We start from the raw sequence: 26985 nt of genomic DNA on the forward strand, positions 1-26985 counted from the left end.
TTCTCCTCAGAATTTACTTTTACTTCTCCAAAAGTTGTTTCCGTGTCTGATATCAAGTAGAAAAATCAAAAAGGCTTCTTGCGTTTTCGGAGCACGCCGCGTCCACGGCCGGTTCTCTCTGGACTCTGCGTGTACTTGAAGAAACAGCAGCTTTCCTCACGAGAAGTTCGACTCAGAGTCAGGGTCCAGCTGCACGAGGCCTTGCCCGCCAGGCCTAGACCCCGCAGCCTCTTCTCCAGCTCGCTGCCTGCCTCCTCTACCTTTCCACGCCTGGGCTCTTGTGGGAAGGCCGCTCCTGGGCTCACGTGTCCATGAGGCCGCATGACGGGGGATGATGGGAGCACCAGGGCCTCAGATCCTGACCACCTGGGCGGCCGCACACGGACTCCGCCTCCCCTCCCCGTCCTCGGCCCGCTGTCTCCTGAGGAGGAGTCGGCCGAAGGTGCCCCCCACCTGCCCTTTGGTGAGGCGCCCGGGGTTCACACAGACACAGCCGAGGACGTCCTGGGGAAAGGAGAGGGGCCGACGTGAGAAAGTTGGAATCATCTAACCGTCAGACCCCAGCGAGGGGTTTATAAAATGGAAAGGAAGCCCGAACCCATCTCAAGTCTGGTCTGTTAACTTATTATTGGAAAACCCTGAATTCCTTAGGAGCTTCTGAAACAGAATGAAGGAGGTAAACCGGCAGGGTAACAATCGGCTCCCAGACTTGGGGACAAATGTCTACCTTCTGAGGACGAAATGGCTCTGGGTTGGCCAGAGGGGTACCGGTCGGGAAGATCCCCTGTGAGGGACCCACCCCGGAGCAGGGCGGGGGGGGGGGGGGGGGCGGGCGGGGGAACAGGCCTCTGGTGGCATAGATGATAAAGAGCCAAAGGGCTGAAATCCCCCTGGAGGTCACATCCGAATTCAGGGGCGGGGCAGGCAAGTGCAAGTGTGAAACCTCTCCAGGTCACCCTGACATGGCCCCAGGTGACAGCCACTGTTTGAGGGGCTTCCTGCCCGCCCCTGGGACTCCCAGGCTGGGCCGACGGAGCACCATGCTCTGGGGCGCAGGCGAGCAGGGGGATGCCTTGTTCCTTACACGTTTTACTAACAGATTAGTTTACCACCTCTCCCAAACAAACGAGGCCACCGTCCCCAGCACGAAGAGCGAGGACCAGTGGTCTAGAAGGGGAAGTCAAAGACCGGTTCCGGCATTTCTGGGAAAAAGGAGAGTCCAAACCCACCTTCACGAAGTATTTCAGCTCTGATGGGATAATGAAGACGTCTGGGGTGACAGGCAGCTGGGCGTAGGTGTAGAAACTCTCATAGTCAATGGCCATGTCTTCCTGGGGAGGGTACAGCGGGTAGTAGCTACAGAGACGGAGAGAAACAGTCAGCAGTGGCTGATCCGGGCCCCACCCTTCCCGCATGGCTTCCCTCTCTGCATCCATGCTTTCAGATTGTCCTTCCTGCTCCTCTGTGTTTGGGGGACAGAATGCGGGCTTGTCATGGCAGGGCAGAGTTCCCTGGGAGTGGCCCAGGAAGGCGCTCCCAATCAAATCGGTCAGAGCCCCGGACCCCGGAGCACACTCTTCACGGTCAGTTATTCCAGCGAGCCGGCTCACCTCCTCTGGGTCAGGATGTGCTTGAGGATTCGGCTGAGTCTGTCTGAAGTTCCGGAAGAACTGGGGAAGGAAGAGAAGCAAGAAACGGAATGCAGAGCCCTGTTTTTCAGCTTCTGTTTCTCTCTGGGGAGGACTCGAGGCTTTCATAAACTAGGGGGAAGCGACGCGGCCCGTGCGCGGTGATGGGAGGGCACCTCTGGGGAAGTTCAAAGACCCACCCCCAAAGAGCTCGGTCTGTTCCCACCTGAGGAGGGAAGCCGGCCACCGGGCTGCGGAGGGAAAAGGCAGGCATCCCTGGTGACGAGACCATAGTGGGCCGTTGGCTAGAACCACAGCGTGCAAGAATGGGCCAGGGGCCCACCAGTGGGTGGGGGCGTGCAGTCGGGGTGACCCTCAACCACAGCCAGCAAGCGCACACCCGTCTCGCCCAACACGCCAACTGCTTCACACTCCTTCCGGTGACGGGGGAACTGAACTGCCGGACCTACGCTCAGCAGGTGTGGCGGGGTCTGATTCTGCAGAACGACACCTGCTCTGGTAAGGGAGGCTGCCCGTTCATTCTCCCGGAGCAGGGACGCCCAACCCTGCCTAGGTCACGAAGGTGGGAGGGGAAGGAAAGCAGGTGAACTTCTAGGATTATAAAGGAAGCACAAAGACATGGTTCTTTGGGGTCTCCGACACTGCAGACGAACGTAGCAGAAACGAACGTACCCAGTTGGCGTCTTGGGGACAGAGAAACTCTAATGGCCAAAGGGTGTGGCACAAAGTGCTGCTTGAGGGACTTCCCAGGCAAGGCTGCCAAGCAGCCCCTCGATTCTCTGGTCTAGAAAGCCACTGCCCTGCCTGCTGGCCCAGAACTGCTTCTCACCTACTGATCTCCTCGGCTCCCATGTGGAACAGCAGATCCGTGGACGTCAGGCCGAAGACCACTCCGTTCACGGAGAGGCTGCAGGGCTCAGACACGAACCGCACTCGCTAGATTGAAGGGGCGAGATGAGCATTTGTACGCCAAAGCTAGAAACTTCTTCCCTATGAAAGTGGGGCGTCTCCCAGGGCTGGGGAGACCACCGAAAGGGGGAGCAAACCAACAGAGAGTAAATCACATTCGCTTGTTAAAAAGAGAAGCCTAAGGGGCGCCTGGGTGGCTCAGTCGGTTAAGCGGCTGACTTCGGCTCAGGTCACGATCTCGCGGTCCGTGAGTTCAGGCCCCGTGTTGGGCTCTGTGCTGACAGCTCAGAGCCTGGAGCCTGTTTCAGATTCTGTGTCTCCCTCTCTCTGACCCTCCCCCGTTCATGTTCTGTCTCTCTCTCAAAAATAAATAAACGTTAAAAAAAAAAAAAAAAAGAGATGCTTAAAATTCAGGCCCTATCCATGCCCCCAAAAGGCATCCCCCTCCCTCCGCTTAGGGGGAAGAGCTGGGTCCCCCGCAGCACATTGGATTCGGGCTGCCTGCTTCTCAGGGGAAGGATGCTGGTACCTTGATGTCTTCTCGAGGCAGATCGGAGTAGCTGAAGGGTGGCTGTGGGTACACGGACTCGTGGTGCACATCCCTCAGCGATGGGACAAAGACGAGGTGGGAGCCAGAGCTACTTTGTCAAAAAAGCACCGGAAAAAAAAAAAAAAGCATCAGAAGAGGGAGAAAAATGAGCGCAGTTGAGTTAGAACAGCTGGACGACAGACTGAAGACGTCGCAGCTTAATACGAGAGCCTACATCCAGGGAGGAACTTCAGAACTGAATTCTAGAAGAGGTGCTGTTTCCCATGCGACACTGTGAGCAAAAGACAACTGTTCTCATCTCTACCCTTCTACCTCAACGAGGCTCAGGTCACCCAGGACATGCTTCCTTCCGGGTGTTCCACTTTCTTCTGATGTTCTACTGGGGAAGGGATGGGACCGTTTGGTAGGAAAGGGGGAGAAGTTGGGATATAGAAAATCTAGAAAGACAAGGTTTAGAACAAAGAGTCAGAGCCGAACCCAAAGTTCTGCGTCTTCGCGCTACGCAAACAGATGCAGCTCACGGGCATTAGTCTCCCTGACCGGGGCTCTTTCCCGGGGAGAGGCCAGGCATGCCGACCGCCTGCACACACGGCCTTCCCGTTCAGGGATCAAACTAGACCCTCCCGACAGAACGCTCGGTCTGAATTACGACGGAGACAGAAACACCTTCAGAGGGATGGGGAAGAACGCAGGTGGCCTCTCCCCGAGCCAGCCCCGTACCTCTCGCGTGCGGAAGCGAGGCCCCAAGTTTTTCTCAGCAGCCCGTGTTGCCAAAATGACAGGAATATTTAACAGCAACAGCAAAAGCAGTGATTCCCCCTGACGGAGGCAGAAGGGGGGAATCTCTAGGGAACAACATGTAATCGAAGAAAAACCCTGAACTCTGGGACCCAACTGTTTATCCTCCTCAGCCACACAAAAGAGGAAAAGGGGGGGAAAAAAAATCCTGTTTCCCTGGTTCCCTCAGCGGTGCTTGGCAGTGGGGCCTATTACAAACCACACAGGCCCAAAGTGTCACTTTGGGGGCATGTTCAAGACTCATCAACAGCTCTCCCTGCCAGCTCCCTCTCTTGCTTAAAATGTGTGGCCTTCCCAGATACAGGTACAGGGATGAAGGCATTGGTGCTTGTGGTCACATCTGTCACTTGTTTGTCATACCTGCTCAGAGTGTGAACTGAGACTTTTGCAACAGAGAATAAGGATCTTGAGACCACAGATACTTTGCATGCCAAGGTCCCTCTGACATGGAAAAGTGCACTATCGCTTCCCAAGTCCCGGCGGGGGGACCCGAATGGGACTCGCCGTGCTCTGGACCCCACGGGCTCAGTCTGTGGTGGACACGAAAGGCGGCTGTGCAGCTGGCCCCTCTGTTTCAGCGAAGGTTCTGGAAGAGCAACGGTTAAGGAGAAAACAGCCCTCCCGCTCATGGTTATAAAGTGGCTGCAGGGGGAGGGATCCGAAAGAAAATTCCAACTATGCTGAGCATTGCACAGCCCTCAGGCATCACGGTGGGAGGGTCCCCGCGGCCGCTCCCTCTGCGGCTCAGCTCTCTGTGGAGGGGGTGCTTCCTCAATAGTTCTGGCTTTTACTGATAAATCAGCTTTGTGCTCCGCGTTCCTGAGCTCTCAGGAATAAAAATAAATTCCCCCAACGAGGAGACGCTGACCACTTATATACAGTTAGGGGAAGGGGGGGGCGGCTCTCCCTGCCCTGAGGCGCACACTGGCCACAGATGAAAGTGCCTGGCGGCGCTGGGTGCTCACCCCACGGTGACAATGCCCCGTCTGTTCTTTGTTTGTCCCACTGCTGTCACCACCACACGGGGCGAGGAACCAAAAACAGAACCCGATGTCACAGGGACAGCACCCAGCCCACTGGGCACTGCTATGCAGGTCCCTGCCCATCCCCAGGGGACCCGAAAGAAGGGGACACCGGCCCTGCTCCCGGATGCCGGGAGGGGGCAGGGGGGCGATCTCAGAGGAGGAGCGCTGGGCCCTCTCCAGCTCTGATGAACCCGGCCAGGGTCACAACAACGTGGGAGGCAAGAGGGCAGGCACTGTATGGTCTTCGTTTGTGGACGGGAGCGGGGGGAAGGGGAGACCCAGTCGCATGCAGGCTGTCACTGGCACGACTCAAGTCCCCCACTGGCAGGTAAGTTAGAGGGTGTCTTCCCCCATCCCTGAGGCCTACCACGCTGGCCGTGCTGCCCATACAAGAAGGTAGTATTACGACTAATCGACTCTGGGATCAGTTCTCACGGCGGATGGGCGGAAGATTATACATCTTGTTTTGAGAACCACCTTTGTTACAGACTCGTTTTTAAAAGCTTAGCCTCAGGAATGTGTATTTCTTATGAGCTCAGCTACAGGCAAGCAAATCCCTGGAGGAGAAGATCCATCACCTACCCCAATTCCTTTCAAACCCTGGCACTGGAAGGGCAGGGACAGGAAGTGAGGAGGTCAGCTTCCTGCTTAACTTCCTACATGCAGCTTTAGACTCTTCCTGGAACAGTGCCCTTTCTCTCAAATTAGAACCGCTCATCTCTTTCATCGCCACTGTGACCTCTCACCGTCCCTTCCCCTCGGTCTGCGGCGAGGATCCAAGGTCCCACCCTCTTGGGAGTTTCTACCACGGTTTCCTGGCCGTCAGCAGTGCCCCTCGAAACCCAGGGAAGCTCTGACGCCGGGGAAGGACTTGGGCTCACCCCAAAACAATCGCTCGCGCAGCAAGATGTTTGGGGCCCCTGGGGATTTTGTTGGGTAACTAACTCATCAAACACTTCTCAGAATCAGCTGGGAAGATTCCCATGGAATGAGCTTATACGAAGGCGAGCGAGAAAAAGGAAGGAAGTAAAAGAACAAGCGAGGGAAGAGCGAAAGTCTACGAAGCGTTTTCCTGTCAAGTGTGTTTATCTTTGTGTTTGACAGAGATGCCTCTTAACCTGGCGTCGGTGCACTTGAGGGTCAAGAGCTGGATCCGCTCTCTGTAGTTCAAAAGGACGAAGGGGGTGGGGGCTACCATTGCTTTCCATCAGTTTCAGCTTCTTACTGGGAAGCCCTGGAGAAACTAGGCAGCTTAAGGTTCTGTCCAACATTCTGAATTCTGACCTTCGTGTCCCTTCAATAATTGTCCGTAGACACTGCTTGAAGACATCTTCAAATGGACTTGTCAGCAGACAGTTCTGCAAGAGAAGAAGGGACACCGATCGAGAGGGTAGGCGTTGGCCTTTATTCACCTGCCTAACACGTTAGTGACCTCAGGGGCCAGCTGTTGAGCGAGGAGCTGGAGGGGATACAGACGAAAGAGACGTGTCTCTGTCCTCAAGGAGCGGAGTCTACCAGGGGGCAGGAGAGGAGATGGGGGAGGAATTCATCCTCTGGAATGTAAGCTGAGAGAAAGACTAAAAGGAAGAGCGTCTCGAATCCTTTCTGTGGAAGGTACAATATCCAGAGAGAAGGGCAGGAGGCACCAACTCTCGGCCGAGAGATGCCCTGGGAAGGGCATCTTGTGTTTTATGCACCAAGGGACAGCATGGTGTGGGGCAAGGAGCTGAGGGCAGCAGCCTGGTGGGGCGCTTTTGCACGTGCGGCTCCGCGACCCACGGACACCTGCATCCGAGCTAGTGCCCTGTGCCTCCGCGTGCAGTGTCCCAAGGGGACACCAGGACTCACAGCTTTGTATTTCCCTCCCCCAGCTTCCAAACGGCCTTGTGTGCTGGGGAAGTGAAGCCTTCAAATTCCGTATCTTTATAAAAATGCCCCGCTACAATGTTTTTCTGTTTAGCCACAGGGATTAATTTAGGTTTGTTACAGATGCAGCGTAAACTCCGAAATCTGGAAGTAACAGCGAGGGTCAACTGAACGCAAGAATCTGGCACTTGCCCATCCCAGCCCCGGTCACTTACCTCAACCTGCTCATGCTTAGCATCCAGGAAAGGTCCCAACTGCAACAGGCCCAAGGGGAGAGAAACAAAGGTGTCAGAACCACACAGCGTCTGTGAGCACCTTCACATACCCTCCTAGTGGTTCTCTGCCCGGGATCTATCTGTCCCTCCAGGCTGCGCGTGGAGCCCGGGACAGGTAGCAGATGGGGTGGGGGTGCCCGGCTGTGACCCTGGATGGAGGGGGGCTGCCTCCTATAACACTGGGCCTTTTCCCAAAGTCTCTTCCCCAGTTTTCCCATTGGTACCCACCCCCCTGCCCGACGAGGCAAAGCTGTCCCAGGAGGGTTTCCTACCAGGATGCAGACATCTGGCCGGTCCCGGTTGATGATGGCAATTAGATCGAGCAGGGGGTCATACGTGATGCTGTCGGAGGTCGTGTATGGCCCGCAGGCCACCAGGACCATGTTTTGCTCAAAATCTAAGACAGAAAGGATCATGAGGTGTTGATTAGAAGAAAACGGAACGGTGGCAGAAAGGACGATTAGGGAAAAAACCGCCCCAGGATTCAATTGAGAGTCTCCCTAGGTGTACAATTCTGGGAATCCAAGAATACGACCTCATTCCCAGCCTCAAAGAATATTCCATCAGCTGCCAGAGACGGGGAAGCACGCGAATAGCCAGAGCATGACAGGAGGTTTGCTAGCAGCACACGTGAGCGATGGGAGGAAGCAATCGGGAGAGACGTGATCAAGGTGAGGTCTGCTAATGCGCTGCCTCCCTTTTTTATTGGGGTAAAAAAAGCACAACATAGGGGCGTCTGGGTGGCTCAGTCGGTTAAGCGTCCGACTTCAGCTCAGGTCACGATCTCACGGTTCGTGAGTTCGAGCCCCGCATCGGGCTCTGTGCTGACAGCTCGGAGCCTGGAGCCTGCTCCGGATTCTGTGTCTCCCTCTCTCTCGGCTCCTCCCCCGCTCATGCTCTGTCTCTCTCTCTCTTTCAAAAATAAATAAAAACATTAAAAAAAAAAAAAAAAAGCACAGCATAAAACTGACCACATTAACCATTTTTAAGTGTACGTTGCAGTGCCATTAAAAGAATCCAGAATGCCGGGCAACCATCGCTGCCATTCATTCCCAGAACTCTGTTCACCTTGTCAAACTGAAACTCTGTTCCCATTAAACACTAACTCCTCCTCCCCCGCCCCCATTCTCCTGTCTATGATTTTGGCCGTTCTAAGTATCTCATGTAAGTGGAACCACCCGATATCTATCTTTTGGTGACTGGTTTATTTCGCTTTGCTTATGCTTGTAAGTAGGATTTTCCGGGAGCCAGGGCAAGGCAGTCTCCTGCACAGCGTGCGGTTTGAGTGTGTGTGGCGTGAGGGAACATCTGGTGGTCCCGTGTGGCTGCCGAACGCGGTCCACGGAGGAGGCCAGATGGGCTGGGTGTGAGGCTCGGAATGGGATTCCCGCGTGAGCGGCACAGAGGTGCGGCGTTTGGCCACCTGTCGCACACTGCCCTTTTCCCCACAGCATCGGCTTTCCTTTGGGAGAGCCAGCCCTCTCCTCCGGAAAGCAGTCTGGGGGCTGCAAATTAAGTGTACTGTCGTCCCCTGGCCCGGAGACAGACGTCTGACCAGTTTAAGCCATCCATGCTCTTCTCCCTGGTTCTGGAATCTTGAGGTGAACTATCCAAGAACAGAAAAAAGGGTGGAGCTGACCTATTCCAGCCAGAGGTAACCGGGCGACATAGTTGGGGAATACCTGCTAGCCGGATACCTCGAGTTGCGAGGCCCTTCCCTGCTTCTAAGTCTGCACTCCTAGCTGCCTCTCTTACCTGTGGGCTAGCTGGATTTCCCCTAACAAATTCTCTTTTTAAGTCCGAACCAGTTTCTGTGGCTCTCACTGACAAAACCCGAAGATCCCTGCCTTCTCAACATGTTTTAGCTTCCTATGGCTGTTGGGACAATGATCACAAACTTAGTGGCTTAAGGACAACACAGGTTTATTATCGCGGGTCTGGAGGTCAGAAGTCCTAAAATCAGTGTTGGCAGGGCTGTGTTCCTTCTGGAGGCTCCAGGTGAGAAACTGTTTCCTTGACTTTTCCAGCTTCTAGAAGCTGCCTGGCATTCCTTGGTTCGTGAACCTTCCTCTACCTTCGAAGCTGGTAGCCTGCCATTATTTCTATCTCTGACTCGGATCATTCTGCATCCCCCCCCCCCCCCCCCCCACTTACAAAGACCCTTGTATTTGCACTGGGCCCACCTGTGCAGTCCAGGATAACCCCCCCACTCGGGATTCTTAAATTAAGCATACCTGCAACGTCCCTTCTGCCATATAGAGTAACCTATTCACACGTTGCAGGGCCTGGGGGGGGGGGGGGTGCGCATTACTGGTCTACCAGAGCAGGAACCCCATGAAATGAGATGGACAGTTCAGGGAGAAGAGTAAGTTTCATGCAACGATAGGGCAGAGGACAAAGTTAAATTTGGTTCTGAGGAGCCTACAGGAGATGTAAACCCTGGAGTAAATACCAAGTGCCAGCTGGACGAGGCCCATGTCTTACTCTGTCTCCACGAGTCCCCGGCTCAACACCTTGGTCAAAAATGTTTGTTAATAACCTATTCAGCTGCTTCCAGAGGCTTCCCTGGCATACAGCGAGGCTCCGGGCATCTCATGTCAATTTCGTTTCACCCCCTGAAGTGGACCTAACATCACCAAACTACTCGTGTTGCCAGAAACACCTATCTTCTGATACAATGGGCAATGTCACAAACTCCTAAACTGCATTCCTGATTCTAGGTCATCTCCAAGAATGACCTCATCACTATCAATGTGCACAGGGGGTTGACAATACCCTGGCGTCAGCCATCTCATTGTGAGTCCTCAATAGTCTTCTGCTTTGCTTTCAAAAATGCTTTGAATTATTTTGAGGCAGTCTGTTAACACTTCTTTTTGTCCCTTCCCCTCTAGATTAGTTATCAAATGACTCTGGGCTTCCTTAGAAATTTGTCTACTTTTTTCAATTTTTAAATTTTATTTAAATCCAAGTTAGTTAACATACAGTGTAATAATTATTTCAGGAGAATTTAGTGATTTATCACTTACACATAGCACCCCAGTGCCCACCCCAAGTGCCCTCCTTAATGCCCATGCCCCCACCCAGCACCCCTGCAGCAACCCTTAGTTTGTTCTCTGTATTTAAGAGTCTCTTGTGGTTTGCCTCCCTCTGTTTATATTTTTCCTTCCCTTCCTCTATGTTTTGTTTCTTAAATTTGTCTAGTTTTTAAATAAACTTGCTATTTTGGAATAACTTTAGAAACATAGGAAAGTTGTAAAGACAGCACCAAGCTCCTGTATATATACCTTCCCCCAGCGTCCCGTAATGTCCTAATGCCCCCAGCGTCCTGACTATGGTGCATTTGTCAAAACGTAGCAATTAACGCTGGCTCATTACTCTTAGCTTCTGAGTTTATTTGGGTATTACTAGCTTCTCCACTAATGTCCCTTTCCTCTTCCCGGATCCCATCCAGGATAACACAGTGCATTCAAAGAAATTCTTTTATATAAACTATTCCTATTTTCCCTCTCATAAAGTAACTTCCAGATACAAATGGCATGCCTCTTGTAGCCAGAACCCAGGTGGCAACGCTCACTGCGCTCGGACCCCGGCCTTCCACAAAGCGCCTGTGAAGCCACCAATCTGCTGTCACCCCTAGCCTCCGCCAGGGTGCGCCCAGGCAGCTTCTGCAGTTTTCTCAGGGCCTGAGGAACCTCGTCCACCATATTCACTGTTAGCAAAACAACGTTTGGACCCAGGCTTACCTTCATCCTCTTTGGTGGGCTGATAAAATGGAAGCGGCACACCCTTAAAGACAGGAGAAAAGCTAAATTGAGGCCTTACCCCAGGCACCATCTTTGGTTAAAAAAAGGGGTGGCCCCTGACCGGCATGGGAGGGGGCCAGGCAGATAGCCTTTGCAGATGGGAGGGAGGGTGGTGGGGGAGGGCTGAGATGCATAAGAAAGCAGCCTCAGTCTTGCTCCTTGGAGCTAAAAGCTCACAGATCTGATGATACCTGCCATTCTTCTGTATGGCTCAGAGTGACCAAGAAATCCACGTAATGGGAGGTCACGGCTAATCTCATAACTCAAGACAGGTGCTTAAAGTACCAGTTCCCTAGGCCAGGACCGGACAGCAGGGAATCTGAGACTTCTGCTTGCACTACGTGAAAATCAGTGGAGGATTATCACCTAGAGCAGGGATAGGTAAACTAGGGCCTATGGGTGCAATCTGGCTACTTCCTGTGTTTATAAATCAAGTTTTACTGGCACAGAGCCACACTCATTGGCTTATGGGGGGTCCATGGCACTTTTATGCCACAGTGGCACAACTGAGTCATTGTGACAGAGACCGTATGTCCTGTAAATTAGCCTGAAATAATTACTCTCGGGCCCTTTACAGAAATGGTTTGCTGACCCCTGGCCTAGAGGCAGCTTCCCATTTTATAGAGAATTGGGAAGCAAACAGATAGGCTCTCAAGAGGGATGAGTTTCCAGGACAGTCAGACCTGCATGTACTGTGCCTGCAGCAAAGCGGGGGTGGGGGTGGGGGGGGGGGGGTTTGGGCAACTGCCGGGGTACCTCGTAGAGTTTGGTGGCAATAAGTTTTCCACCCGTGGTGTTGATTCCTTCCAGAATTACAACCTGAAGGACAAGAAGCAGAACGGGAGATAAATGACAAGTCAGCAATAAACTATTTTGATACAGTTAAAAATTATTAAGTATCGGGGCACTTGACTGGCTCAGTGGGTAGACCATGCAACTCTTGACCCTGGGGTTGTGAGTTTGAGTCCCACGTTGGGGGTAGTTTACTTAAAAAAAAAAAAATTAGGTACTAAGTCCAGCTATCTCATTTTGTAGTTGTAAACGTGGGGGTATTTTTTTAGAAAACAAATTAAAGGGGCTGGGGAGCCTGGGTGGCTTAGTCGGTTAAGTGTCTGACTCTTGGGTTTCAACTCAGGTCATGATCTCACAGTTCGTGATCTCACGGTTCGTAACAGTGTAGAGTCTGCTTGGGATTCTCTCTTGCCCTGCCACCTCCCCACGCCCCTTCCCTGCTTGTGCTCACTCACTCTTGCTCTCTCTCTCTCTCTCCCTCCCTCTCAAAATAAATAAAAAACTTAAAAAAAAAAAAAAAGAAAACAAAGGGGTTGTATTAGTAATAATTATGCTCTATATGGATGACCTAATTTTTTGTAATGATCCTATGAGGTAAGAATTATTATTCCTATTTTAGAGATGAAGACACTCTGGCTTCAAGAGGATAAGGAATGTGGCCAGAATGACACATCTCGTGGGGTGGAGCTGGACCCCGGCAACAGATCCCAGAGCCGAGGTCAGAGCACTGGGGGAAAGCTGGAATCCCCATGAGCCTGGGCTCTAGCTACATCCCCCGCCGCCACAGGTTGAAAGTGACAGGCAGCCGGTGACAGAACGCTCGTCCCCAGAGCTGCAGCCCGCTACATGTACTACGGGGTGAACAGCCCTCGCACGTCCCATCTCACCTGTCCGGGAAATAGAGAGTATTCTTTGAGCTCAGATAAATCCACTGGAATTTGAGCCCCTGAGGAATGTTCCCGGTCTCCCTCAAGAATCACGGATTTGCTGTTCAGCTTCCCGTTGGTATCACAGCCAATCTGGCCCAGCAGAGTGACAGGCTCCTACCGAAGGTATAACAAAAGAATGACAGTCTTTGGGACAGGAGCTCAAAACCTGAGGCCAACAGAATAAATCACAAAGCAAATCCCAAACGGCAAATATTTTTTGGCGGGGCATCATATTGACGAGAATCACCACTGCCTCTCACGGCAGAAGAACAAACACTCAAATGGCATTTGGTCTGTCTGCACCCCCACCCCCATGCTTGAGCCCCTCTAAGCGGCCACCTAAGCTTGAGCATCTCAAGTAAAGGGAAACTTGCACCCCAAGGCAGCCCACTGCATCTCTGGAGAGTTTTGACTATTAACAGTAGCTCAGGCCTGTCGAGTTCATGAACATCGGGCACTGTTCTACAGGCTTACGTGTATTAACCTGTCTGATTTTCACAATTGTGAAATTGTGGATACTGTTATTGTACTCACTTTACAAATGAGAAAAATCAGCCCAACAGGTTACATAATTTAATCAAGGTCAAAGAGTGGGTAGTCTGGTTTGAAGTTTGGCTCCAGAGCCATATCCTTAACCACATACCATATTGTCTCTTAACAGGAAGTTCTTCTCTGAATTGAGCTGAAATTTCTCTCCCCGGGGCTTCCTCTATCCTGTTCCCACTCCTGGGGCCAACTGAGGAAGTCTAATCTTTTCCCAAACTTCCTTCTATGACACGGTTTTGCATATCTTCCCCAACTGGTCAATCTTCTCCGAATGCAAACAATGACAGAAGTACCATAAGGAATGTTCTAGAACACATTTCCCCTTAGATTAAAAAACGTTTTAGAGAGAAAGCACTGATCCATACGCTAGATGATATCACCATTCAAGATACTACTGGCAACAGTTGGTCCCTAAGGACAGAGACCAGATTAGGGGAGACTAGGAGTCACCGCTTCTAGACTCCCTATTCTTGCCGTTGTCCTCATATCCTGATAACTGAATGCTTCTATTTGTAGGAAATCTCCAGGGGGCACCTGCCTTACCACTAAAAGGAAAAGGCCTCAGTCTTTGCTTGAGCACAAGACCCTAACCAAGTGCACAGAAAATGACCTTCTCTGGTCACAAAACCCGACAGTTCTTGTAGGTCTTTCTTCAGAAGGATCCATTTTATCAAATTTGACCAAGACGGATGTTCTAACTAGAATGTAGACAAGACGTAAAAAAGGACGCGAGAAGGATGCCTGTTCCCCATCAGTTAAAAAGTACAACAGTAACTGGGAAGAACTGGTAGAACAATTCTTACTTGAGCTGGGACCAGAACGGAAGTAAAAGCCTCAATCTGGTAATGTTCCTTAAGTTCGCTGCCGAGTTCTTCTATCTTGCAGGTCAGAACTGAAATCCCAGAGGGGAAAAAGTATCATGTTTAGGACATTCCACTTGCCAAGGGGAGAAAAATACCACACGCTGTAAGATATTAAAGTCAGCCAGAAGCAAGAGGGCGTCCAGGACGTCTTTCTAAAGCCTAACGAATCTCTCGAAATCGGGTTGCTGAAGTGGCCTTCCATTTGGCCACATATCGTGTGGCAGAATCCCTGAGAGTCAGCACGGATCCCCGCAACCCAGTCTTCCTTTTATTTTGGTCATCAGTGAGGTTTAGGGGAAGTCAAGCCCAACCTGGAACGTCTTCCATTCTTTACAAGGAAGAAGCCGTGAGTGTCTCTGACCTCACTTGGGCTTTTTTGACATAGTTCAAGTGGTTGTCACTGGGAAATGGTTACGTGCTTTTTCTTCAGCACTTTTCTTTAGGGAGGCAAAGTGACTTGGGAGAATTACTGAGAGCATCCCCTCCACTCATGTCCCTCCACTAACAGGGGCGTGTGGAGGACACCTACCGACTTCTATATTCAAAGGCAACCTTGGGACTCGTTCTACCAGCCTTGCTAAAGTTTTGTTACTTTATACCTTTCCAGGTGGTTTTATAGTTTCTGGAACTTCTTTCTTTCTTTTTTAATAAAAATTTTTAAACGTTTTATTTATTTTTGAGACAGAGAGAGAGACAGAGACAGGGAGGGAGAGTGAGTGGGGGAGGGGCAGAGAGAGAGAGGGAGACAGAATCTGAAGCAGGCTCCAGGCTCTGAGGTGTCACCACAGAGCCTGATGCGGGGCTTGAACCCATGAACCATGAGATCATGACCCGAGCCAAGGCTGGGCGCTCAACGACTGAGCCACCCAGACACCGCTCCAGAATTTCAAAGGGAAAAACAATCACCTTCTCGAATGTCTGGAAGCTTCTGAAACATTGATTTGTAGCTCCCGGTTAGTGCCTCTGGACACCCCAAGACCTTCAGGCTGATATTGCCAGCCCCTCCTCTTCCAGACCAAGACACTCCCTGTGCTGAGCCAAAGGAGGTAACCGCTTCTCCGCGGTTACTTCTCGAGTTGTACTTCTGAGAGGGAGTAGCACTGATCAGAAGCAAAACAGGTAAATATTACTGTACTCGTATCTAAAGAGAGAGGGGAATACAATGAGGTCACCTTGGGGATTGGACAAACGTCAAGCTGGCCTCACATTTTCTAAATCTAATCAGCTTAATGGGGTCGGACATACCCGGACCTTTAAGGAATTCCAGGAATGAGGGTAAGTTTAGAGACAGAGACAGATTTTAAAGGGTTTTCTCCTGGCTTCAAATGACCAAACCAAACCAAACGCTGAACTGATTAAGAAGCAAGTTTCAAGTATCACTTTCCTTGGTTTCTTACGATTTTTTTTCAACACTTATTAGAATACCATTAGAGCCTGGCTGTGGATAAGCCCGAAGTTGCTGTGCACATCTAATACCTCACGATGTAGTTTAAGGTAGACACCCCAATAAGACACAGTTAAAAGGAATTAATCAACTTTCCCCAGTGTCTACGGAGGTGGAGATGTAATGAATTCAGTCAGCTGGTGAACAAATATTCCCATTCTTCAAGGCTCAACTGACAAGTTCTCGTATTTCCTCTCACTGACTGGTAAACAAAAACACACAAATACTGCTGAACAGCTTGGATGACAGTGAGGCCCTCTAATCCTCTGGTCGTGCACACAGCTCACAGAGAGGTCTATTTCAAACGGTCTTCATTTAATGCGCCGAGACTCTGCAGGGGCCAGTTTTATGTGGGTGACGTTGCAACTGGTGCTACGAGTCCCTCTTTCGACAGACAGACTACAGAAAATGAGCTCAATTAATCACCTCGCTCTCCAGGGCCGCCTCTACTTGAATAATTTAGAGGTTACTTTCATAAATTACCAAACCAGTCTCTGACGTCAGCTTTATTAGCGTGCATTAAAAAATGCCTAGGCGGTGCATCGCCGACTTTTCCAAGCTCCTCCCAGAGCAACTCTGTGGGACAGCCATGACCACCGGCCCTTTAACGCCATGACATTTTGAGCGACTGCTTATTTAGAGATTATAACCGCCGTGATAGTGCTGGTTCAGCTCATGAGAACCATGTCTATACAGCAAGTTTCAAAGATGCCCTTGGAAGTCTAGAAAGCTCACGTCTGAAACCTGAGAGCAGGAGTGGACGAAGCTGGCGTTAACTGTCCGTCAGAGTCCAAGGACTGCTCATCTGGAATGATTGCGATCACCTCCTTTCTCAAGAGAAGGAGCTGGGAAATCTTAAGCTCTGCTGAATCTGGAAGACGTGATCCGAAGCACAGGTGGTGGCCGATGGCAGTCAGTATTTCCCTAAACGGTTAACGTGACTGCTTCTTAGCCTCATCCTGATGTGGCAACACCAAAACCTTTCTCCGATTCGGCAGGGCCCTCACCTATGGGATTCTCCAATGGGAGACATGTCATTTACGGATTTCAAAAAAAATCACATGTGATCTTTGTGGATTTATGTGCAGAGGTGGCAGCGGGGATAAAAATGCCAATTAAGTCCGTGTAGAGTCACAGCGACAAGCAACCTCTCAGAAACTAGTTGTAACCTGAGAGAGGAACAATAAACGGGTTACACAACATTATGAATGCAGAGACGTGCTTTTCTTTTTAAAAACTAAATACTTTAGCTTAAGAGAAGAAGAAGAAGAAACCCGACAACAAATGAACTAACAGAGGCAGGTGGAAACCTATTTGTCTCGACTGGCAAGACTCCTAAGACTCCAGGACTTCTGAATAGATAGGTTGTTTTCCACAGAAGATATCAGTTCCTGATCTAGGAAATGAGCCCCAGAAAAGCGGGTGGAAAGTAAGTTTCCTTAACTACTGGAAGACACGGTAATTTTCCACACAGGAAGAGAAGGCAGGGAGGGCAGGGAGAAACGAGGCTCTCCGGCCAGGCACCGCGGAGGTACATGTCCACCTGCATTTCGTAGGGTCACTCTGTAGAGTCAGCCACGCGATAACCAGAGAAAGGGGAGGGCAGGCCTGCTGTCTGGCAGCTGGATTCATTCTGATCCATACCTTGGAGAGAAACTCGACGGCGAGAGAAGCTGATGGGGGCTCCGAGTAGACACAGTCCTTTTGGTTAGGGGGGTTTCTGGGGTGGTGATAGCTCGCTTCTGAGAACCCTAGGAACAAAACAGAAGACAGAATCCCAGTCACTGTAGATGCAAGTTGCTAACCGAGTGTATACAGCCCCTTAGGAAGAGAAGCATGGTGCCCAAATGTAGGGCACGAGGTAGGACTGGGTTGGTTCTGTTCTTAAGGCCCCATCTCCAAGCATAAGCCCACACAGAAATCTGTAGCGGCTATGACCAAGATCCATCAGAATCCTGTCCCCATTTTGAAGGCAATAATGAAAAAGTACCAACAGTTCCCAGAAAAAGACTGCCAAGCAGGCAATCTGTCCTGTCAAATTGTTCACGTGGTCGCTCTCTTCCCCCACCTCTTTGCTTTAGTACAGCTGCTGAGTTTTGCGACGCGTACGGTTTTGACCTGTGCGGCCAGTTTCCTCAGAAGGGATGGGACCACGTTACTACTCATTTTGGCAAGGTCCCCCGCACGTTTTCAAAATTAGAGATAGGAACAACTCCAGGCGGATAACACGGTTGAGCTCATAGTTGGAGACTATTTAGCAAACACCTCATTGACGGTCACTTCTGTTTTCTGGTTTTTTCTCATCAACTAAGAATCCAAAGACATGCCCAGGAAGGAGGATGAAGCCCACAGCTCAGAGATTCATTGCTCCCCAAAGTCTAGGACAGACGACTGTGGCAGAGCAAAGACAAAACCCTTGCTGGGACCACAACCAGGAGGCCAGTTGGCCTGCGGTGGATTCCCTGCCCTTGGGCTCCTCCTGGCTGTGTACAGAAGTTATGCCACTACGGCTATCTGCTGGGGATGACCGGGGACAGAACACAAGAGAACGGACTCAAGACCGTCATTAAGTAGCTGGAATGGAAATTAGATTTTAAAAAGACCCTTATGCTACCACTCTTATACAATAACCATTTTCTTTTCACCTCTGCTGGAGACTGCTGCGGCCCAGCCCACAATAACCATTTTTAAAAGATGTTTATTTTATTTTTTAAAGAGAGAGCACAAGCAGGGGAGGGGCAGAGAGAGAGGGAGACACAGAATCTGAAGCAGGCTCCAGGCTCTACACTGACAGCAGAGAGCCCGACGCGGGGCTCAAATCCTCAAACGGTGAGGTCGTGACGTGAGCTGAAGTCAGACGCTCAACCAACTGAGCCACCCAGGTGCCCCTACAATAACTCTTTTTTAATGGTATTTTAATATTTTTCCAATTAAAAAAATATAAATTCTAATATTTAATCTTAGTTTAAATAAAAATCTTGGGGCGCCTGGGTGGCTCAGTCGGTTAAGCGTCTAACTTCGACTCAGGTCACGATCTCGTGGTCTATGAGTTCGAGCCCCGTGTTGGGCTCTGGGCTGATGGCTCGGAGCCTGGAGCCTGCTTCGGATTCTGTGTCTCCCTCTCTCTCTGCCCCTCCCCCGTTCATGCTCTGTCTGTCTGTCTCAAAAATAAACGTTAAAAAAAAATTTTTTTTAAATAAATAAATACAAATCTTAATTTGAATATTACATATACTGCTTTTTTTGCACTATATTAATTATGAGCAGTTCCCCACATTATCAAAAACTTTGTCCTTTTTAGTAGCTGTGCTAATTAAATTGCTACATAATAATTTACCTAACTACTTCTCTACTGCTGGATGTCTGGGATGCTTGTAGTTTTGGGTGATTATAAATAATGCTGAGATGCCCACCTTTACACAGACAGCGTCTCCCATAATTTGGATTATTTCCTTAGGGGAGAGTCTGACTAGGGATAGTTACTGGACCAAAGGATGGGTAAGATTTTATGGTTTTGCTATACATTCTCAAACTATTTTCTTAAACGACCCTTGTAATACACAGGGGCTGTCCAACTCTGGGGCCAAGGTGGTGTGGCAGTATTTCAAGAGAAAGACAGTCGGTCTCCCAGGACGCGGCAAGAGGAGGTTACTCTGGGAGACAACGCAGTCTCACGGTGCTCGTCCTCAGCCCTCGCAGTGAAAGCTGATTGTGTCAATAAACCAACTCCAGTCATGCTTCTTGGGGATGCGCTCTGACCAGGCTCATGAGGTCTGTCAACACTACATGCCAGTATTCATTCACAGCGAGGACAAGCGACTGAGGGTACCATATTCCCATAAGCCGGGGTGAGCACATGCTCACGCCACACAGAAACCCAAGTTACGGCCAAGGATGCCAGTTTACTAACTTGCTAGAAATATAACGCTGGCGGCCTGGGAACTTCAAATCCTTGGGCTAACACATTCTCCCCTGCCGGGCAGGACATGAGGAAAGCCAGACTATAACCATTGGATTTACGGTGAGCCTGGAGGCAGAGAGTCGCTGTCAACTGCACGAGGCAAATAGTGATGATAAACCAAGGCCACTGGAACATTCACCCCCTATAGCACAGGTACACCTGCCTCTGAGACCCGACAAGGGCCTGGCAACCTCACTGTGGCACCGTTCGTGTGGGAAAGACCATGACTATTTTGTCAGGAGGCCACCGATGTGTGGCCTAATAACGATCAAGCAGTTTCTGTGTGCCAGCTCCTGTTCTGAGTATTTTACATTCCTCTAGCTCAACCCACACGGCGTCTCCCCTGAGCTTCAGATACATTTCATATTGTTTGCTCATTTCAGTCCGACTCACTCAACTCTGATTCCCTGGTCACCAAGTGTGATGCATAACTGAGCCTCCTAGGTGTCTCCGTAGCAGGAATGGGTGTCCTCGGTAGGAGGTCTCCGTCGCTGGGAGGGTACATACTTCCACATTAAGTCAAGTGAATTTGCATCTGATCTCTGCGTCAGTCTACTGAGAGCTGGGTTACCACGAGTCAGTCCCCAAGAACGTGATCAGCTCCGGACATACAGACAGATCAGATAAATTCTGGAGCCGTGAAGCTGTCCGTCAGATCGACACGTGACAGCCCCGCTGGGTCCCGCAATTCTGGCTGATCCTACGCAGGGAGCCGAGGCAACCGTGCTCATCCAGAAGAGCTGTCCTTCAACAACTACCAATGTGCCAGGCTCTGGGCAAACAGCAGCGAACAAAGCAACGTCTCTGCAGGGAGCTTCCGTTCTAAGGGAGGGAGGCAGACTAAAACAAAGAAGTAAATATAGAACAGGTCTCATGGCAATGGGTTCCACAGAGAAGAATAGAGCAAGAGAAGAAAACGGGGGAGGGAAGGAGGAGGGGGCTTTGCTCTCGCAGGCAGAGCCGTCGCCTCAGGCAGGGGGCATAGGAGATGGACACGTGGGATGTGTCTCAAGAGCAGCAAGACCACCAGAGTGGGGAGGAGGGTGGGAAGACAAGGGAGTGGGGCCAACTCCGGACAGACACTCACACACCTTCTGAACGTTATCGGGGACGATGGCAGAGCCAGGGGAGAGCCGAGAGCAGGAAAAACCTAGTCCGACTTGCATCCGAAAGGGGCACGGAGCACCGACTGTTGTGTGAATTGCTTGGAGGCGGACAGAGTGAAAGAAGCCAGGACGGGAAGCCATCCCACTCACTCAGGAGACGCCGGTGCTGCAGGCCTGGTGGTGACAGGTCCTGGCGGACAGGGCTCGGAGAGGACCCGGATTCTGGAAGGAGGGCCGACGGGACTGGTGGAGGAGTTGGATGTGGGGTGTGAGAGAGAAGGAAGACTGGGGGAGGTCTCCAGGGTTCCTGGCCCGAACGAACGCAAGAGCGGAGGTACCTTTTAGCAAGGTGTGGGCTCCCGGACAAGCCCATCTCTAGGGGGACGGTCAAGTGCTGATTTCAGATCTCTTCAATTTTAGGCTAAGGGAAGTCGCAGGAGGTTCACACAGTATGTGGTGTGTGCCTGTTTTGTGTCAGCACCTCCACGGGGCACGTTTTTAGCTTTCTTGCTCGCCACAGGCACACCTGAGCTACTCACCTTCCTTCTCACGGGGTAACTTGCTTTGAAACATTAAGGCTTGCTCCGTGCTTATGAATTTCTACACATTTTAAGCTTCTTGAGGGCAGAGCCCAGCCATGCTCGTTTCATTCACCACTGTTCACCCAGGGTCTCGTACAGTGCCTGGCGCTCAGCAGCTGCTCAGTCAATGAACAAAAGCATCCCGATTGTATAGCTGAGGAAACCGCGGCTCAGATAAAACAACTCACCCCAGGTCACCTAGGTCTTTTGACTCAGGCTTGGAGGGCAACACTATTCCACTTATCCTATCCTACCTCTTGGGCTGGGATCCAACACCAGAACTGCATTATTCCATTGCAGGACTTCTGCCTGATACAACACTGTGTAATTTTTACAGAGAGTAATTATGGAGAGACTGTATTTGTAAACATTTTATGATATGCTAACTGGGAAAAAAAAAAAAAAAAAAAAAGCAGGGTAGCTTCATGGTCACAAGGACTGCTGTTATATAAGCGCATCTATGCCCGTGATGGGAAAGGCAGACGTGGCAGGAACTGTATACGTGGTTCATCCTCTCCCTTAGAACTTCAAATGTTGCGATAACGTTTTAATGTTTCTAGAATAAAAACAAACAAAAAAAAAATGCTACTTGTAGAAAGCATTTCCAAACACTATACTCACCTTAGAGGGTGTGGTGTAAGAGTTCAAGAGGGTCTCTTCTTCTTCCTCCACTTCAATTCTAAAAAAAGTGTTTAAGGAAAACAACCAAAATTGAAGGTGATGGTTGATTAGATAAGAAATCTAAATAGTAGGTACTTAAAAAAATTTTTTTTTTTAATTTTAGAGAGACAGCCAGTGGAGGAGAGGGGCAGAGGGGGAGAGAGAGAGAGAAAATCCCAAACTGGTTCCGTGCTCAATGCAGAGCCTGACGCGGTGCTTGATCCCACAACCCTGGGATCATAACCTGAACCAAGTAAGAGTCGGATGCTCAACCAACTGAGCCGCCCAGACGCCCCAGTACGTACTTTTTATTATTTGTTTTTATTTTATTAAGTTTATTCATTTATTATTTCTGAGAGAGAGAGAGAGAGAGAGAGAGCGCACGTGCACACATATACACAAGTCGGGGAGGGGCAAAGAGAGAGAGAGGCAGACACAGAATCCGATGCAGGGCTCGAACCCACAAACCAACAAACCGCGAGATCATGACCCGAGCTGAAGTCGGATGCTCAACTGACTGGGCCCCCCAGGTGCCCCTACTATTTGTTTCAAAATTACACAAATTATGAAACACAGCATGTGGCTTTCATGCAAAGACCTTGGGCAGAAAAGGATACAGTTCTTGTATGGAAACAATGTCTCTAGCTCCTGCGTGCCCACCATCCCCGGAGGCTCTGTGCCAGGCTTTGGGCAATCTTTTGCTCAGACACTGAGGAATAAAAGATAATGAATATATATTATTGTGTAGTCGAGTAACAGAGAAAGTGTTTTTCACAGCCGTGAAGTAGGCATTCAAAATGTAATCGCATATATCTAAAATTCCTCAAAGTAAGAATTAAGAGGATGCATGATAGACTAAAAAGGAACAGTTATCCTGTGACTGTTTGTTTCTAAGAACTTAATTCTAATAACAAAACCAATGGTTTGAAGACCTACCACCCGACATACAGTTTTAGGTGATTTATACCCACTCTCATGTAATTGTTACAATAACCGTAAAAAATATGCGTGATTAGAACCACTAACAGAAGAGGAAACGGAGGCCCAGAAACACGTTCTATAGTTTGCCCAAGAGCACATCGGGACCAGAATCCAGACCTGATTCTACAGCCTGTGCTTCTCAATACATCACAACGCCTTCCCTCAAGAGCAAAAATAGAGAATTTCAGGATTAGTTTCCTTACATTTTGTTCTTACCTCATGCTCAAAAGAGCTCAGGATCTCTGAGGTCAGGTGAACGTTATCTATGCTGGTGCAGAAGGCTATAAGCTCAGTGGCCATTTTCTCTTCATTCTGTCCATACAGAATGCACAGCTCTACCACTGTAGGAAGGAAAACTGGATGAGTAAGAACTCAGTTCATTGCTTGCAGCCTTCCCCTTGAAAAGTGAAAATAATCCTCTATTTATTCAATCAATATTTATTCAGCACCCACTAGGGCCAGGCACGAGACTACAGCAGTGAACAGAACAGAAGAATCCTGGTCTCCACGAAGCTTACTATAAGGAGACAGAAAACAAATAAGTAAAAATCTGTAGGATGTTAGACGGTTACGCGTGCTGTGTAGAAAAATAAAGCTGGGGAAGGGATCAGGGGTTGGTATTTTTCAACACAACGATTAGAGCAGGCTTCAGTGAGTGAAGACCGGAAGTGAGGCGTGCAGTATTCAGGGAAAGAGCTTTCAAGCAAAGATCCCGAGGTAGAAGCAAGACCAGCAAGGCCGCTATGGCTGGAACGTAGGGAGGAAGGAGACAGAAGATGAGCCGAAGGGTCAAGAAGGTGCAGATTGCCGGCCATTGTAATTACCCTGGTTAACACTCTGAGTAACTTGGAAAATCACTAGAGAGTCTGGACAGAACAGGATCACTCTGGATGCTGTGTTAAGCATAGACTAAAGGGGACAAGGGCAGATTCAGAAGGACCAATTAAGATAATCATGGCAGGGTGCCTGGGTGGCTCAGCTGGTTAAGCGTCTGACTCTTGATTTAGGCTCAGGTCACCATCTCACGGTCATGAGATCGAGCCCCACACAGGGCTGTGCGCGGAGCGTGGAGCCTGCTGAAGACTCATTCTGTCTCTCTCTCTCAAAAAAAGAGAGAGGGACAGAGAGACAGAGAGAGAGAATTATGGCAAAATGCAGGTGAGAGGTGATGGTGGCTGGGATCAAGGTGGTGGCAGCGGAGGTGGGGAAGAAGTGGTTGGGCTCCAGATGGGAAGCATCCTGAGCGTAAGGCCAGTGGGACTCGCTGATGTGAAGCAAAAAAGGAGTCAAGGGTGAGGCTGTTTTCAGCCTGAGCCCCTGGAAGGGTGAGGAAGACAGCAGAGGAAGTACCGTGAGGACATACAGGAGCTTGGTTTTTAGACACATAAAATTTGAGATGCCAATTAAATATTCAGCTGGCAGTAGGATGGACCAGCCTGCAGTTCTGCAAGAGGTCTGGGCTAAGATGTACACCTGGGAATCACGAGCAACACATGGGATGAAAAACCACGAGACTGGCTGAGATGACTAAGGGGCTCGTCTGGGGCTCAGGACGAGCTGAGAAGTGGTGACAACCAAGGTAAGAAAACAACCAGGTGTAGTGTCTGAGAAGCGAAGAGAAAAACGTGTTTCCAAGAGGACACGACCGTCAAATGCTGCTAATTTGAGACGAGGACTGAAAACTCACCCGACTTTAGCTAGGTGAAGGTCACTGGTGACCTTGAGAGGAACAGTTTCAGCAAAGTGCTGGGGATGAAAAAGCTTCCTGAAATGGGCTGAGGGAGGAAAAAATTGAAGACAGCAAATATAGACAACCCTTTCGAGGTTTGGTGTCATTGGGGAGGAGAGAATTGGAATGGGGGGGGGGGGGGTCAATAGGATGTTTTAAAAGAGGAGCAAGGGAAGCCTGAGTGGCTCAGTCAGTAGAGCATCGGACTCTTGTTTTCCGCTGAGGTCATATCTTGTGGCTCATGAGTTTTGAGCCTCGCATCAGGCTCCGTGCTGACAGTGTAGACAGAGTCTGCTTGGGATTCTACCTCCCTTGCTCTCTTCCCCTCCCCTGCTCACACTCTCTCTCTCAAAACAAATAAATAAACATTAAAAAAAAAGGGGGGGGGGAGCGAGAACCACATTTCTATGCTATTAGGGGAAAAAGCTCTCAGAGTGAGAAAAAGGGAAAATATAAAGAGTTTAGAATTACTGGGGTGATGTTCTTAAGGTGAGAAAGAATGGGATTTAGGACTCAAGTGGAGGGTCTGGATCTTGCTAGGAACATGGAGAATTTATTCATTATAATAGGACGGAAGGAGAGGTAGGTGGGAAGAAGGAGCGGTGGTAACTTATGGAAGTTTTCCAATTCTATTTCCTTGGTGAAACAAGAAGTTCATCAGCTTTTGAGTGGGACAGAAAGATGTAAAAGGAGGAGAAGGTGGCAAACAGCCATCCAGGATACGCAGAGGGGAATAGATCAGGGAAATATGGTCTGACCGGCAATGTTAGAGTGCCAGTGAGGTTAGTGATTATGAATTGAAAGCCTAGCGTGCCAACGTCACTACCAAAGTAGTTCTGGGAAATGGAAGCAACAGGAATTTTGGAGAAGAACGCACTGGGCATACGAACGTGGACTATTCTGGTATCTCACGTTAAGTCAACATGTTTGCATCCTGGTTTTATGTATGAAAAACTCCTCCTGGCCCAGAGCCTGACCAATAACAGGGAGCCCTGGACCGGAGGAGAGGGGACTGGGGTTCAGGGACCAGCTCGGGCTGTTTCTCCCTCTGTAAACAGCTGACAAGCTCCCCACAGTTCCTACCAAAGCTCAAATTCAATTCTGGAAAAACCCACCTCAAGGGAGGCATATTAGCACAGACCACCAGCGGCTTTGATGGGAAACGACGGATCAGCAGAAATTTAAAGAGGAGGCTGGAAAGGGAGGAGCCAGGAATAAAAAGCCAGATTGCAACCCACCCCCCACCCCCCAATCTCTTGCTCTGTTATGGAGGCTTAAATAATTTCCCAGCTCTTGCCACCGGGCCTAGTCTGAACCTGGCATGTCCCAAGTGCACCCTTTCGAAACTGCGTTGATTTAAAGTGGTGCTTCGTATTTTTATTTTTGAGTTGGGATCCAAGAGCACGCTGCAAACATTTCAAAGTCCCCACATCCCAAATCTCAACACCTGGATTCACTCTTCACCTCCCAACGACCAAGAGGTCCGATCTAGGGGAGGTGGCGGGGCGGAGGCGAGGGACTCACATTTCTCAGCCAGAGCCTCATCGCAATCCACGTCAAAGATCTGCAACTCCTCCACCAGGCGCTGGGCCGACACGCTCATGGTGACCCAGGGGACGGCCGGGGGTCCGGCCCACCGAGCTCGGACCGGAGTCTAAGGAACCCGCGGCGTGGAGATCGAGGGGCAGGACGAGCTTCCCCTGATCCTTTCACCCTTCGGGAGACCGAGACGGAAGGGGACCAAACAGCCCGAGCCCTCAGGCGGTCAGAAGGTCCCAGGCGTCAGTCACGGAGGAGCGCCTTATTTTAATTGGGAGAAGCCCCAAACACCCGAAGGGAGGAAGCAGAAATCTCGTTAACTCGCTCTTCTGGAGAGAACGTCCTGCTTCCTAAAAGTTACGGCGGAGCATCTCGAGGACTGGAGCAAAACGGAGCAATCAAGGAAAACCCGCCAAATGGTGTGCGCGGAGCGCGCATGCGCGAGGCCCGGTTCAACCCCACCCCTTCCCCTCTGCTTCCTTCTTCACCTTCCCAGTCGCCGCGCGCGCTCGCGCGTCTGAGGGCGCGTGCGCACAAACGCCAACGCGCCTGCCCGCGCGCTCGCGCCCGGGCCCCGCGGGCGGCGGACCCTGTGGCGGCTGCGCGCTTGCCTCTCGAAAGGCGCGAAAGCTGGGCTCCGGCGCGCGGTGTCCTTGACTCCCCGGATCGAAATCGCGTCCCCGTGCCAGCCGCGGTTGCTGCATTTCGGGCACCGCCCGCTGGGCGAAGCTCGGTGACGAAAGTTCGTCACCCTTTTGTCTCGTGCCTTGGTGCGCAGGCGCTGTTGTGTATACGCCCGCCAGCCTCCCAGACCTGTGCCCCGCGCGGGAGAGGGAGGGCGGGTCTTTCCTTCTGTGTCCCCGTCTTCGACCCTGCAGTCGGTGTGCTGTCGCTTATCTTAAGAGGGTGATTTCTTTGGGGAATCTGGTTGGTTGTCAGTGGTTGTCAGCTTGGTCCCAGCCATAGCGCTAGGTCTGTT

General features: G+C 50.5%; 1 protein-coding gene across 4 annotated transcripts; it reads right to left on the bottom strand.

The window, feature by feature from the left end:
* POLA2 (DNA polymerase alpha 2, accessory subunit) lies at window positions 1-26886 on the bottom strand. Of its 4 annotated transcripts, XM_060607207.3 has the most exons (19): window positions 25992-26880; window positions 25583-25660; window positions 22955-23079; window positions 22375-22466; window positions 21719-21776; window positions 17094-17200; window positions 14912-15105; window positions 13946-14034; window positions 12555-12710; window positions 11632-11694; window positions 10816-10858; window positions 7345-7469; window positions 7013-7051; window positions 6216-6289; window positions 3088-3196; window positions 2479-2585; window positions 1611-1670; window positions 1230-1356; window positions 1-504 (listed from the first exon to the last, which is right to left on the bottom strand). In XM_060607207.3, the coding sequence occupies exons 3-19, from the start codon at window positions 23036-23038 to the stop codon at window positions 352-354; spliced, it is 1680 nt and encodes a 559-aa protein (XP_060463190.1). In that variant the 5' UTR covers window positions 23039-23079; window positions 25583-25660; window positions 25992-26880; the 3' UTR covers window positions 1-351. The 4 variants fall into 4 exon arrangements, 3 of the variants coding, with proteins under 3 accessions (XP_060463190.1, XP_060463189.1, XP_060463188.1); XM_060607206.3 differs by lacking the exon at window positions 25583-25660 and having other exon boundaries at window positions 22955-23135; XM_060607205.3 differs by lacking the exon at window positions 25583-25660 and having other exon boundaries at window positions 25992-26879.
* Window positions 26887-26985: the final 99 nt, after the last annotated feature.

The sequence above is a fragment of the Panthera onca genome, chromosome D1, assembly GCF_046562875.1.
Source record: "Panthera onca isolate mPanOnc1 chromosome D1, mPanOnc1 haplotype 2, whole genome shotgun sequence".
Lineage (NCBI taxonomy): Eukaryota > Metazoa > Chordata > Mammalia > Carnivora > Felidae > Panthera > Panthera onca.